A 15783-nucleotide genomic window follows, 5' to 3' on the forward strand; every position below is an offset into this window, starting at 1 on the left:
TCCCAAGGTGCCTATCAACCGTCTCTCTTCTTCCAGAGGGGCTAGTTACTGAGATAGGAGCCATTCCTTCTGATCAGGTATCCATGTGGCATTTCCCAGCGGAGGGTCAAAGGACAGCACTATTGTGAGGTTCTCAGTACACAGAGATCTACTAATTTGAAAGCTGTTTTGAACAGTTGAGTCCTTTTTGAATTGTGCAAAAGCACAGTAACTTCACATAGTGAGGACTCAATATAAATTTGTTCAACAAATGAACAGAAACAAAGAGGAGGAAGTAGGTCCAGACAACTTCAACACTCTCTTCAGCAACGTTTACAGTGATTTTGTAAGAGCTGACAGAAGTATTCATCTAAGGCTGAGATTGTTCAGCTCCTTGTCTGTCATATCCTTTTGCTGCAGTTTTTTTTTCATTGTAGTTTTGCAGTTAATTCTTAATCCCCTCCCTTTAACCCTCTGCACTATGTACTTCCTTACAAAAGATCCCCAGATATGGAGGAAAAAACATGCATGTGTCTCTTGCAGTGGCATTTCTGATGTCTTACACATAGCATATAAGGGGAGCTTATTTTAGCTCTGTGACAACTACTTTTAATTCCCTTTCCAGAACATCATTGCAGAAACTTTTACTGCTCTCTGGTCCAAGTTATTTGAATTCTGGGTCTTTATTGCTTATACTATAATAACAGCTTTACATGCAGATAGGAACTTGAGGATCTGTGTCCACTAATCCAGGTCGTGCAGTATTTACTGGCTTTTCACATCTGACCTTAGAGGATGAGGAACTTTCTTGAGCTGAATCCAGGTGACAAAGAGCTGAATTGATTGGCCCTCTCCAGTGACTATTCCTTTCATCCTCTTCGCTTATCTCCTGCAAGTCCCTTTTGTTGCTTTCAAAGTCATCAAGGCTGGTAGTCAGCTTTGGCCCTACAGCATTTTTTTTTTTTAAAGCCTCATATTAACTATAGTACCACGGAGCAGCTTCATTACCAACCACCCTAATTTCTTCAGGTGAGTCAAGCTGGTGTGTCTTGCAGCGATGTGGAGACTCCCTGTTCACGCTTTTATCATGTCTCGGCTGGGGCTGTTACTCATTATTTGTGCATCCACTTGCTACCTCCCTGCTAGGTTTTCCTTTAGGGAAGAACCTCCTCAGGTCCAGTTTTCTCTGTGCACAGCCTGCTTGTTCCAGCAGAACATAACTCACTGCCAGCAGGGAGGATACCTGGATCTTGGTTGCCAACTTGACAGGGTTTACATTTTCCAGGACACAGTCTTGCTACCCATCCTTAGCTTTTGAATTAGGAATGTGATATTTATGTCCAAAGAGGTTTTCTTACTTTTCTTTCAACTCAAGATGCTTCAGTTTCTTTAAAACGCTGATTCCTGTCTTGAAGCAGTTCTAAATTTTTAGATAAGGCTTTCAAGCTGGCTTATTTTGTAAGGCTCTCTCACGCTCAGTTTTACCTTTAATGTTAACATCTGCAAAGTGCTTTGAGATGTTTTCTGGAACGATGCAGTGTGTATCATTTGACTGATGGTTCAATCAATGAGTGGTCCTTCCCAATGTTACTCAAAGTACTTAACAGAGTGCTACAAATGCATCTTATGTCCTATCTCCAAATTCTTCATTATCTCAAGAAATGCTTGCAAACTTGAGAAACAGACTTGAGATCATTTTTCATGAAATAAGAACTTTCTTCTTTACTGTCAATGCACAAGCATTGACAGTAAATGCACAAGCATTGACAGTAAATGCACATGTGCACAAGCAATGCACATGTAATGACATACTGATATATGTATTGTTGATATGACATATACTATTCTTATATGCTAAGTTACACTTTTAAAAATCATCAGAATTAATAATCTTTATTTATTTGAAACAACTTGGTAACAACATACTGTTCAATTTAAATGTAAAATTCCTATGAAATATCACTGTCATGTGGTAAAAATGCCACCTTGTTAATGTTTAATTGTCCAAGGTAATGAAGAACTGTAGTACAGGTCACCTAAAATAGCAGAAAATACAAAAAGGTTTTCCATTTGACAGTATGTTTTGCATGAAATGAACCTAAATGTGAGAGGTATTTTACCAATTACAACTTTTTAATGTTATAATTTAAAATATCTTCCTCTGCCTGAATGAAGAGATAGAGGCAGAGGAAGAAAGAAGCATGTTAAAACTCTGCTGTGTGTCATTCAAACAAGGTAAAACACAAATAACTGAAAGTTGATTGTTTTGAACGTGTCTGTGGCTCTAAGAATCTTCTAGTGTGGACTCTGAAATATTATCTAAAACTTGTAAACTTAGTTTACAATGAAAAATATGTCTAGGGCAATATAAAACTTAACTAGATTTCTTACAATTAAAATTTTCAGGATTCTGCTGCATAATTATGGTATGATTCTCTTTAAACAATGTTTCAGTGAGCAAATACTCCAAGAAACTAGAATTAAACTGACCTTTCTAATAGGAGAAAAATAAGGACCACAGATTGAAAAGAACTAATCAATGCTTACCATTAAGCTTTTAAACTTTCTATTTTCTGCAATGTGAAAAAAGCCATCTCTTGTTAAAATCTTGATGTGCTTTGCTTCATTATTGTACCTGTGGGCAATGAATAACTTATGAATATAAATGTGTTTTTAATCAGTAGAAATCAATAATTACCAGAGGGCATGCCCCAATAACATTATAGGAATTAATTCTGAAGACAAAATATATACCTATGCCAATACACTGGTGACAGCTAATTAACAAAATACATTCACTAGATTGGTTGAAGATACAACCAATATTTGAAGTGAGACGGGGGTGTTGGGTTAGATTTGATCAATCACTATGCCCAATTTATTTATAAGATCAATTTGGGAATATGGAAAAACAAAATAAAATCTAGTAATTTATAATTCTTAGGATTTACTAGAAACATACACATATCAAGTACAATGTTATGAAAGAAATGCAGTATGCCAATTAGCAGCCTATAACACAATACCATTTTTTCTAACAGATATTTTCAAGTATTAATGAACTGTCTGGAGAGATGATACATTATTTCTGCTGCAATCAGAACCTTGGTTTTCAGCTTCAGTGTTATATATGTCAGATGATCTATGCAATTATGAAAACAGGAAAGCTATTTCTGTAAAAGTACTTGTCCCACTTACTTAATGCTAATTGCATATTCTCCTGACTCTTTGGTCCTGTGCCTCACAAGGTAAGTACTATTTACCCTGTTAATAAGTTCAGTCTCTGCCTGCAATCTTTCCATTGCTCCAGCATACCTATAAGAAACAAAGATGCAGAAAATTTGGGTAATGTACCTGGAAGAGAACAGAGGCTAAAAATATGTATCTGTTAGGATTTTAATTTAGTGGCAGATCTGAACTGTTTTTACTTCTGTGCCAATTATAGTACTTCAAAAAAATAATGCAGAAAAAAGTCCTTTAGATACGTCCAAACACAAATGCTCTACAAAGATTACAACAGTAAAGTGAATATTGCCTAACATACACTAAATATTTATCAAATAAATAAATGGGACAAAGACAAGAATTAATAGGCATCGGGTTAGAGAGAGAGTTGTGGGGAATTTAAGGACAAGAAAGAAAAAGATTTGTAGGGAAGGGTTGCCCTGCCTAAGACACACACAGATGTACATACACGTATACACACATACACGCACTCCTCCAAAATTTCACCTTTTCTAGGTAAAACAGTATGAAACAAAATTTCCTTTGAATATTGTTGTAAGAAAATTCAGAACAATTTAAATTATTTTAAAATAATTATTTTTTGGATATAAGATTAATTCTTGTAGTCCACAATTTTGATAACCAATTTTCTTAAGAAACTGGTAGTAATGAATAAAATTTTTAAAAGGTAGATATTTTCAAAACCAGAATTCAATTCTTCCTAAACTATACTGGTCTTAAGCATACCCAGATCCCATAACAATAATAATAAAAGGCCCAAATTCAATGTTAAAATATTCTTTAATGACCCTTCGCATCAAATACAGGTTTAGCATTTATTGACAAAATATATCAGATTATGGGTAATAAAAGTTAAAGGAAAAACTTTTATGTTGAGATCAGCTATCTTTCAAATCAATATTCTAGAAAATTTTCTGATTCACATATGGACTCATGTAACCCAGTGAAAATACCCACATCTAATCTATGCTAAATATTGGGTTGGCCAAAACGTTTGTTCAGTTAGTGAATACGTTCAATAAAATTCTTTGTGAAAATGAAAAATGTTTTATTTTTATTTAAAACCGAACAAACTTTTTAGCCAATCCAATATTTAAAATACACATGGTAGGCATTTGACAAGTTTGTATAGGGACTAGGACATGTGAGGTTTCCACCAAGTACAGAAGAAAAGCTAAGGGCATTTTATGTAGATGGTACCTTGGGTTAAAGTTAGGATAACCACTGACTCATTACTACCTAGTATAATCTGACTCACATCTTCCTCTTAAATCTTATCTCTAACAAACCCCTTCTTTACTAGTCTCCAGGCTTCTTTCAGGTTCAAGAATTCTTAGAGTTTTGCATGGACTATATTCCTGTGTTGGAAAACTCTCACGCTCTGTCAACCCACATTGCTTCTCATCCTTCAGGTTTAGAGAGTCTTTTCTGACCATTCCAGCTAAAGAACACTGTCCTGTATCTGGCACTCTCCACTCCATTATTCTCATTACAGTATCCCTAATTTCCTTCATAGCATTTATGGCAATTAGCATACAGCATAAGCATTTTTATCAGAGTAACACATGAACGTAATTTTTAAAAGTCAAGTCGTACTATAAAACTATAATGAAAAAGCAGCACTACCCCATCTTATCAGATCCTACCCCAAGTCCCATTTCAAGTATTTCACCTATTTTTCCTTGTTATTTTTTAATATCTACTTGAATATTTCTAAATAACATGATTAAATTACAATTTATCAATTTTATTTTTATTTTATTTATTTATTTTTTTTTTTGCGGTACGTGGGCCTCTCACTGTTGTGGCCTCTTCCGTTGTGGAGCACAGGCTCTGGACACGCAGGCTCAGCGGCCATGGCTCACAGGCCCAGCCGCTCCGCAGCATGTGGGATCTTCCCAGACTGGGGCACGAACCCGTATCCCCTGCATCGGCAGGCGGACTCTCAACCAGATTCAGTTAAACATATACATATATTCATTCTTTTTTGGATTCTTTTCTCTTATAGGTTATCATAGAATATGGAGTAGAGTTCCCTGTCCTATACAGTATGTCCTTGGTTATCTATCTTATATATAGTAGTGTGTGAATGTTCATCCCAAGTTCCTGATTTATCCCTCCCCACAACGTTTCCCCTTTGGTAGCTGTAAGTTAGTTTTCAATATCCCAAAGTCCATTTCTGTTTTGTAAATAAATTTATTTGTATCATTGTTTAAAATTAGATTCCAGGGCTACCCTGGTGGCGCAGTGGTTGAGAGTCTGCCTGCCGATGGTTGGTTTCAGATTGCTAGTATTTTGTTGAGGATTTTTGTGTCTATGTTCATCAGTGATATTGGCCTGTAATTTTCTTTTTTTGTGGTACCTTTGTCTGATTTTGGTATTGGGGTGATGCTGGCCTCATAGAATGCGTTTGGGAGTGTTCCATCCTCTGTGACTTTCTGGAAGAGTGTGAGAAGTATAGGTGTTAACTCTTCTCTAAATGTTTGATAGAATTTGCCTGTGCAGCAATCTTGTTCTGGACTTTTGTTTGCTGGGAGTCTTTTAATCAGTTTCAATTTCAGTACTTGTGATTGGTCTGTTCATGTTTTCTATTTCTTCCTGGTTCAGTCTTGGGAGATTGTACCTTTCTGAGAATTTGTCCATTTCTTCTAGGTTGTCCATGTTATTGGCATATAGTTGCTTGTAGTACTCTCTTATGATCCTTTGTATTTCTGTGGTGTCAGTTGTAACTTCTATTTCATTTCTAATTGTATTGATTTGAGCCCTCTCCCTCTTTTTCTTGATGAGTCTGGCTAAAGTTCTGTCAATTTTGTTTATCTTTTCAAAGAACCAGCTTACAGTTTCATTGATCTTTTCTATTTTCTTCATCTCTATTTCATTTATTTCTGCTCAGATCTTTATGATTTCTTTCATTCTACTAACTTTGGGTTTTGTTTGTTCTTCTCTCTCTAGTTGCTCTAGGTGTAAGCTTAGGGTGTTTGTTTGAGATTTTTCTTGTTTCCTGAGGTAAGATTGTATTGCTATAAACTTCCCTCTTAGATCTGCTTTTGCTGTGTCCCATAGGTTTTGGATCATCGTGCTTTCACTTTTGTGTGTCTCTAGGTATCTTTTGATTTCCTCTTTGATTTCTTCAGTGATCCATTGGTTGTTTAGTAGCATATTGTTTAGCTTCCACGTGTTTGTGTTTTTTTACAGTTTTTTTCCTTGTAGTTGATTTCTAATCTCATAGCGTTGTGGTTGGAAAAGATGCTTGATGTGATTTCAATTTTCTTAAATTTACTGCGGCTCGCTTTGTGGCCCAGCAGGTGATCAATCCTGGAGAGTGTTCCATGTGCACTTGAGAAGAATGTGTATTCTGCTGCTTTTGGATGGAATGCTCTGTAAATATCAATTAAGTCCACCTGGTCTAATATGTCATTTAATGCCTGTGTTTCCTTATTGATTTTCTGTCTGGATGATCTGTCCATTGATGAAAGCGGGGTGTTAAAGTCTCCCACTATTACTGTGTTATTGTCAGTTTCTCCTTTTATGGCTGTTAGTATTTGCTTCATATATTGAGGTGCTCCTATGTTGGGTGCATGTATATTTACAATTGTTATATCTTCTTCTTGGATTGATCCCTTGATCATTATGTAGTGCCCTTCTCTGTTTCTTGTAATAGTCTTTATTTTAAAGTCTATTTTGTCTGACATGAGTATTGTTACTCCAGCTTTCTTTTCATTTCCATTCGCATGGAATAGAATTTTTTACATACCTTACTTTCAGTCAGTATGTGTCCCTAGATCTGTAGCATTGCTACTGCATCTTTCTTTTTGTTTTCATTTGCATGTATATATCTTTTTCCATTGTCTCACTTCAGTCTGTATGTGTCCCTAGATCAGAAGTGGGTCTCTTGTAGACACCATATATATGGGTCTTGTTTTTGTATCCATTCAGCTAGTCTGTGTCTTTTGACTGTTGCATTTAATCTGTTTATGTTTAAGATAATTATCAATATGTATGTTCTTATTGCCATTTTGGTAATTGTTTTGGATTTGTTTTTGTTGGTGTTTTTCTTCCCTTCCTCTTTTGTTCTCTTGTGATTTGATGACTGAATTTATAGTGTTGTGTTTGGATTCCTTTTTCTTTTTTTGTGTGTGTATCTATTGTAGATTTTTGGTTTGCAGCTACCATGAGGTTTTGATATAGCAGTCTATATATACACAAGATTGTTTTAAGTTGTTGGTCTTTTAATTTCAAATGCATTTTCAGTATTCTGCATTTGTGCTCTCCTCCACTCACAGTTGCTGGTTTTGATATATTTGTGTGGAAATGATTTCCTACCTTTACTGTATGTTTGCCTTTACTGATGAGATTTTACATTTGTAATTTTCTTGATTCTAGTTGTGGCCTCTTCTGCCTAGAGAAGTTCCTTTGGCATTTGTTGCAAAGCTGGTCTGGTAGTGCTGAGTTCTCTTGGCTTTTGCTTGTATGTAAAACTTTTGATTTCTCTGTCAAATCTGAATGAAAGCCTTGCTGGGTAGAATATTCTTTGTTGTAGGTTCTTCCCTTTTATCACTTTAAATATATCATGAAACTCCCTTGTGGCCTGTAGAGTTTCTGCTGAAAAATCAGCTGATAACCATATGGGAGTTCCCTTGTATGTTATTTGTTGCTCTTCCCTAGTTGCTGTTAATATTTTTTTCTCTATCTTTAATTTTCATCAATTTTATTACTATGTGGCTTGGTGTGTTCCTCCTTGGGTTTATCCTGCCTGGGACTCTTTGTGATTCCTGGACTTGGGTGACTGTCTCCTTTCCCATGTTAAGGAAGTTTTCAGCTATTATCTCTTCAAATATTTTCTCAGATCCTTTCTCTTCTCTCCTTCTGGGACTGCTATAGTGTGAATGTTGGTGTATTTAATGTTGTCCCTAAGGTCCTGTAGACTGTCCTCATTTATTTTCATACTTTTTTCTTTATTCTGTTCCATGGCAATGATTTCCACCATTCTGTCTTCCAGGTCACTTATCCATTCTTCTGCCTCAGTTATTCTGTTACTGATTCCTTCTAGTTTATTTTTTCATTTCAGTTATTGTACTGTTCATCTGTTCTTTAGTTCTTCTAGGTCTTTATTAAGCATTTCTTGTATCTTCTCAATCTGTGCCTCCATTCTTTTTCCAAGCTCTTGGATCATCTTTACTATCATTACTCTGAATTCTTTTTCAGGTGGATTGTCTATTTCCACTTTACTTAGTTCTTCTGGGGTTTTATCTTGTTCCTTCATCTGGGACATATTCCTCTGCTGTCTCATTTTGTCTTTCTGTGATTGTGGTTTCTGTTCTGCAGGCTGCAGGGTTGTAGTTCTTCTGCTGTCTGCCCTCTGGTGGATGAGGCTGTCTAAGAGGCTTGTGTGGGCTTCCTGGTGGGAGGGACTGGTACCTGCCCACTGGTGGGTGGAGCTGGGTCTTCTACCTTTGGTGGGCAGGGCTGTGTCAGGGGGTGTGTTTACTGGGCAGCTGTTTATTCAGGAAGACTTTAAGCAGCTTGTCTGCTAATGGATGGGGCTGTGTTCCCACCCTGTTGGTTGTTTGCCCTGAGGTATCCCAGCACTGGAGCCTACAGATTGTTGGGTGAGGCCAGGTCTTGGTGAGATAATGGCAGCCTTCAAGAGGGCTCATGCCAATGAGTTTGTCAAACCTGCCACTACCAGTGTCCTTGTCCCTACAGTGAGCCAGAGCCACCCCTGCCTTCACAGGAGACCCTCTAATACTAGCAGGTAAGTCTGGCTCAGTCTCTTATGAGGTTACCACTTTTTTCCCTGGGTCCTGGTGCACATGAGATCCTGTGTGCACTCACCAAGAGTGGGGTTTCTGTTTCCCCCAGTCCTGTGGAACTGCTGTGATCAAATCCTGCTGGCCTTCAAAGACAGATTCTCTGGGGGCTCCCTCTCCTGTTGCCACACCTCCAAGCTGGGGAGCCTAATGTGGGGCTCAGAACTTTCACTCTTGTGGGAGAACTTCTGTGGTATAATTGTCTTCCAGTTAGTGAGTTGGCCACCTGGTGTGTATGGATTTGATTTTATTGTGATTGTGCCCTTCCTACTGTCTTGTTGTGGCTTCTTCTTTGTCTTTGGATGTAGAATATCTTTTTTAGTAGGTTCCAGCATTTTTTTGTTGGTGGTTGTTCAGTCGTTAGTTGTGATTCTGGTGTTTCCATAAGAAGGGGTGAGCATGTGTCCTTCTACCCTGCCATCTTGTCTCCTCTCATTATATATCTCCCATGAGGTTTTGATGTAGCAGTCTATATATATACAAGATTGTTTTAAGTTGTTGATCTCTTAATTTTAAATGCATTTCCAATATCCTGCATTTGTACTCTCCTCTTCTCATTATTGCTGGTTCTGATATCATATTTGTGCATGGATGACTTCCTACCTTTACTTTATGTTTGCCTTTACTGGTGAGCTTTCCCATTCATAATTTTCTTGATTTTAGTTGTGGCCTTTTCTGTAGAGAGAAGTTCTTTTGGCATTTTTTGCAAAGTTGGTCTGGTGGTGCTGAATTCTCTTAGCTTTTGCTTATCTGTAAAACTTTTGATTTCTCCATCAAACCTGAATGGGAGCCTTGCTGGGTAGAGTACTCTTGGTTTTAGGTTTTTCCCTTGCATCATGTTAAATGTATTGTGCCACTCCCTTCTGGCCTGCAGAGTTTCTGCTTAAAAATCAGCTGATAACCATATCAGGGTTCCCTTGTATGTTATTTGTTGCTTTTAATATTTTTTGTCTTTAATTTTTGTCAGTTTGATTAATTTGTGTCTTGGCATGTACCTCCTTGGGTTTATCTTGTATGGGACTCTCTGTGCTTCCTGGATTTGATTGATTGTTTCCTTTCTCATGTTAGGGAGGATTTCAGCTATAATCTCTTCAAATATTATTTTCTCAGGCCCTTTCTCCCTCTCTTCTCCTTCTGGGTCTTTATCAATTTTAGATGTCAGGGTGGAAAATCACTCTTTCTCCACTTATGCTCATGCCTTCATAGTGCTGCACCTCATTCTTTGTGTAACCTCTCCAAAGCTAAGCCATCATCTTACCCAGTTGTGTCATGTTGTCACATTCAAAGAACATCTGACATCAAAAAACAAGTCCTCGGGCTTCCCTGGTGGCGCAGTGGTTGAGAGTCCGCCTGCTGATGCAGGGGACATGGGTTCATGCCCCGGTCCGGGAGGATCCCACATGCCGCGGAGCGGCTAGGCCCGTGAGCCATGGCTGCTGAGCCTGTGCGTCCGGAGCCTGTGCTCCGCAACATGAGAGGCCACAGCAGTGAGAGGCCCGCGTACTGCAAAAAAAAAAGTCCTTAAGTTTTTGTTTTGCTCAAACTTCTTTGTCTCTACCACAGATTTTTTCCAAATTCTCCAAGAGGATTATAAACCCCTCAGTGATACATTTTCAACACCATGTACTGTACGTAAAAATTTTTTCTATGGGGAGACATTCATCTTTCCCAAGCAAGCTCTCCACCCTCTTGGTCTAATCACCACTGCTTGCTCTCTAAGCCTGCTGTATTACTGTAGTCCTGGACATCCCTTTACTCCCATTTCCTAGATTCTGTATCTCCCTCTTTTTTGGTTTACTAGCTCATCCTTCAGATTCCTATAAATGAATACATGGGATTTAGTACTCAGAAGGCCTCACATCTATGAACATATTTTTATTTTACTTAATAATCCTTAATTCACAGTTTGGCTGGATATAGAATTATAGGTGAGAAATTATTTGCTTCTCAAATTTTAAGGCATCGCTCTACTGTTCTAACATCCAATTCAGTGCCATCTTGGTTTCCAAGTCTTTGTATGTAATCTGAATTTTTTTCTCCCTGGAAACTCTCAGATGCTTTGTTTTCTCTATGTAGCAAACTTTCATGTTAATATGCCTTTCAGTTATGTGCTGTACTAAATGTTCAATATTGTCCTTGGCCCTTGGTAGCATCTTTGATTTGGAGCCATATACCCTTCAGTTCTAAAAAAAATTTTTGTATTTATTTATTTATTTTTTTTGATAATTGTTCTCAGTTTCCCTTTCTGGAGTTCTAGTAAGTGAAGGCTGGACTTCTCAGGTCACTTGTCTACTCTATCTTTTTTTTTCTTTTTTAAAATTTATTTATTTATTTATTTTTGGCTGTGTTGGGTTTTCGTTTCTGTACAAGGGCTTTCTCTAGTTGCGGCAAGCAGGGGCCACTCTTCATCGCGGTGCGCGGGCCTGTCACTATCGCGGCCTTTCTTGTTGCGGAGCACAGGCTCCAGACGTGCAGGCTCAGTAGTTGTGGCTCACAGGCCTAGTTGCTCCGCGGAACGTGGGATCCTCCCAGACCAGGGCTTGAACCCGTGTCCCCTGCATTGGCAGGCAGATTCTCAATCACTGCGCCACCAGGGAAGCCCCCTACTCTATCTTTTCTCTCATATTATCTCTCTTTGATTTTCTGAAGGATTTACTCAACTTTATTTTCCAGTTTCTGTACTCAATACTTAACTAGAAGAGCTCTTTCTTATTATCTGATTGTTGCTTTTATAAAACATCCAGCTCACTTCTATGGATACATTGTCATCTCTTAATTCTGAGAATATAACTTTAAGGCTTCTTTCTTCTGCCCATTCTAATGTCTGTAATTCTTCCAAGTTTCTTTTTCCTATTTATTCTTTACTTCAAGGCTTTTCTCAAATGTCTGGTTACTCCTTGTTGTCTGCTTATATTTAAGAGGAAGGGCATCCAAGCCAAGAACTGACTGGAAGCTCTGTGTGGAGGAAGCAAGGGAGGCTCATTGGGTGGGAACCTGATCGTTTGGCAAGAACCTTATGATGGGGCTGGATTTTAGATTTTTTATTTTGAGTCTATTCTGTTTCTTTAGAGAAAAATCTTCCAAATTCCTATCTGGATGCAAGAAGAGAGTAGTCCATGTGTGTGAGACACAGCTGTCACAGTACTGAAATTGAGCTACACAAAGGAACTGGGAATCATCATCAGTCTGTATATTGACTTTCCTTAATTTGACCCATCTGGTTTCAGTATGACAGCTCTCCCAATCTCTGCTGGTCCTGCTCTTTCCAAGTCTAGGCCCCATATGGCTCCATTTTTCCATGTAATATACCTTCTAACTTATGTCTCCTGCTAAGGTAGGGAAGGGTAAGTTGCCTGACTACTTGGAGGATGAGGTAGGTTCCTTGGCATCTGTATCCTTTTCTTCATAAGGATTTTCAGACAGTTCCCCAGATTTAAGCCCCATGCCTCACCCCTGCCTTCATGACACCCCAAAACATAGATTGTTGAAGATAATCATCTTGAATTCTGTTTTATTTCACGGCCTAAGATAAAGTTTACCTTATGGGAACAACTTGTTTTAAAATGTGGAAATAATAAATACACCATACAGTTGGTGTTATTCACTTTCTTAATGACTTGAGAACCACAGTGTAATTTTTCTCTAAACAGTTTAGTATTTCTAAAATTGAAGATTTCATTTTCTGATCATTTTGTTCCTTAGCAGAAGTCATTTCACATGAAACTGCCTGCTTAGTGTGAAGAAATTGTCCAAGTTGCTCAGAAAAGAAGAAAAAGTAATTATGAAATTATACTATATCTATTTCTTACTGTTTTCAAGGGTCTTCCCTCATCTGAACATCTTGATTTTTTTTTTTTTTTTTATCAGTAGGAACGATACTTTTCTAACAGGTCATATATTCAATAGAATTTTACATATTGGCAAGGGTACATTTTAAAACAAAGGGCTCAAAAACAAATCTCCTGTGCCCTGACTGGTTCCCAGGTACCTGATTGGTTTATTTCATAAAATCCATCACAGACGTAGAGAACAGACATGTGGACACAGGGGGAAGGGGAGGGTGGGATGAATTGGGCAATTAGGTTTGACATAAATACACTACCATGTGTAAAATACATAGCTAGTGGGAACCTGTGGTACAGCTCAGGGAGCTCAGCTTGGTGCTCTGTGATGACCTAGGTGGGTGGGATTGGGGGAGATGGGAGGGAGGTCCAAGAGGGAGGAGATATAGGTATGCATATAGCTGATTCACTTTGTTGTACACCAGAAACTAACACAATATTGTAAAGCAATTATACTCCAGTTAAAAAAAAATCCATCTAGTTTGTGGCTTTAGTATTTCTCTAAAATCATTACTCTTGTAACTATTATGCCTACTTCCATGAAAAATAGTAAAAGAAAAGAGAAGGAAACTATCATCACACTCTCATGATTTCACCAGTCCTTGATGTTTTTCAGTTTGATTATCCATTCCAACAGCTCTATTCTCCAAAGTTAATTTGTCAGGATTACAGTCTTTAATTCCACGAAAAGTAAGACCTCAAATTTATCTTAAACCAGGTAAACATGTAGCAAAGATTTCCAGTTCCATTACAGACCTACTACAATTTCTCCAGCAAGCTCAGTGCTGAAGCCCAGAGAGGGATGTCAGAGAAAGCAGACAATGACCACAGAAGGCAGAAATTGCTGGGGAGGGAGAGCAAGACTGCTGAGGAGAGGATCTCATACTATGGACAATATATTCCTACAGTAACCCGGCATTTTTCATGCTTTGGTTATATAACAGAAAATGATCAGAATTTAAAATATCAAAGAACTCAGGTGTTAGCTACACCTGCAAACCGAACTAGTACTATATACTCTCAGAATATCTCATTTATATACATATCCTGATATCTAGTTTGTATACATATATTTCAATATCAAGAAAGTAAAAATAGATGCAGTCATTTTAAGAGGAGCCAAACTCAAAATTCAGGAAGCAAATATCAATAAGTAAATATGCCCATGTTTTGTACTTTAACAGGTGGTGTGCCAATGTACAGACAGCATAACTTGGAATCCTGGCTGTACCATTTACTAGCTGGTTGGCCTTAACCTTTGTTTCCTCATCTGTAAAAATAATAAAAATAACCTTCCTTAAACAGATGTTGGAAAAACAAAACAAAATGTGTAAAATACTAAGTACATACTAAATACCCAGAATATGTTAGTTATTATCATATAATGATTATAACTATTCTAGATTCTGAATAGTTTTTCCAGTTGAGGATATCATTTCCCCTTAAACTCATAATGTCTAAAAAATAATAATCACTATCTACTGCTTCCTTGTTTCTGTTAGTGATACTGCTAACCTCCAAGTGTTATGTGAGCTCCACAGAGACCTAAAACTTTAGACTTGGACACATCTTGCTCCTCCAATATTATGTGTTATAAAATGTATTTTTAGGATCTACTGTCCTTTCTGGGTTAAATTTTAGTTTCAGAAAATGGAATCATACCTTTTTTCTCAACTCCATGAAATTTACTCTTCTAAAATACAATATACATATTTGCCCATGTCCCATTCCTCTCTGTGGATGGTATAAACTTTGGATTTACAGCCAAGTACATGTGCTTGTACACACACATGCACCACTCTCTGATAAAGATATGGAAAGGTCAGCAATATATAAATTCATTATGGTGTTTTGTTGCATCTGAAAACAGCTTTAGCCAGGACAAATGGAAATGGAATGTAGTTTACTACTCCCTCATTTAAGGCGTCCTCGAGCTAAGGGTATGGTATTTCAACTCAGCTACATAAACATTTTTAATACTTACCAGGGTTGGCAAGAATAATCTACTGGTTTGGGCACCTAGGATGTAAAAAGGCAAAAATAGATTAAGTTTACTTAAGGGAAGCTTTTAGAAATCAATCATTAATTCAGTTCAGCTGACTCAGCTCTATAAAACCCTAGGTAGCACAGTCCTAGAATTATCCATTGGCAATATTATACAGAGCGAATCATAGTATATGTCAGATAAGTAGAAAATAATTCATTTCACTTTAATTCTTTCATTCATTTTACTGCCACGGTACCTCTAAAGGAAGAGATAACAGGAAAAATATGAATTGGAATCTTTTGGTATTTATTATCAAGGCAGTTTAATCCTATCATAGAAAATTAAAATGAAAATGTTAGGAAAACCAAATAGCACACTGCTTTCCCAATACACGGGGAAAACAGGCAAAATAAACAATATACACCTGATATAGACTCTTATTGTGTATCACAAATTTTAAACTCTGATTTAGAAGTCTACCAACTGGAAAACCGTTTATTTAGGAAAAAGTCATAGGAAATACTCATTTTTCCCTTTTCTCCTATGGAGCTTTACAAAAGAGAAAAACTTTATTTTCTATGCAAATAAAGAAAGAAAAAGAAAACTTCTAGTTGCTAGATTGCAATTAGAAAATGAGCAAAGCCAAAGAAGGCACACCAATATTCATAAAACAACAAATACAATTCATACTGTGTAATTTTCATGAATCACCTGAATCTTTGATGTATACATTCCATGTTATTCCTGGGCCTTTTAATACTGCGTGATTAAAAATACTGTTACCCTCACTTGTAACTGAGGTCTGGTTAATGTGAATATATCTCTAGCTATGTCCATTTTCATAATGGGCTGTTACTATTTTGACCTTCCAGGTTAAGAATTATTTGTAAAAAACTATCCTTCTGGTCAGAACATCTCT

The 15783-nt window shown here is 37.3% G+C and overlaps 1 protein-coding gene across 4 annotated transcripts in view; it reads right to left on the reverse strand.

Moving 5' to 3' along the window:
• VAV3 (vav guanine nucleotide exchange factor 3) overlaps positions 1-15783 on the reverse strand; it is a 396308-nt gene that overhangs the window by 25900 nt on the left and 354625 nt on the right. For all 4 annotated transcript variants that reach the window (XM_027096221.1, XM_027096220.1, XM_027096219.1 and 1 more), the window contains 3 exons: positions 14862-14896; positions 3178-3294; positions 2527-2614 (listed from right to left, as the gene is read on the reverse strand). In XM_027096221.1, coding sequence (XP_026952022.1) covers positions 2527-2614; positions 3178-3294; positions 14862-14896 — 240 coding nt within the window. The remainder of the gene's footprint in view (positions 1-2526; positions 2615-3177; positions 3295-14861; positions 14897-15783) is intronic.

Source organism: Aethalodelphis obliquidens, unplaced genomic scaffold (genome assembly GCF_003676395.1).
Source record: "Aethalodelphis obliquidens isolate GAN/ISIS:26980383/991018 unplaced genomic scaffold, ASM367639v1 scaffold100, whole genome shotgun sequence".
Taxonomy (NCBI): domain Eukaryota; kingdom Metazoa; phylum Chordata; class Mammalia; order Artiodactyla; family Delphinidae; genus Aethalodelphis; species Aethalodelphis obliquidens.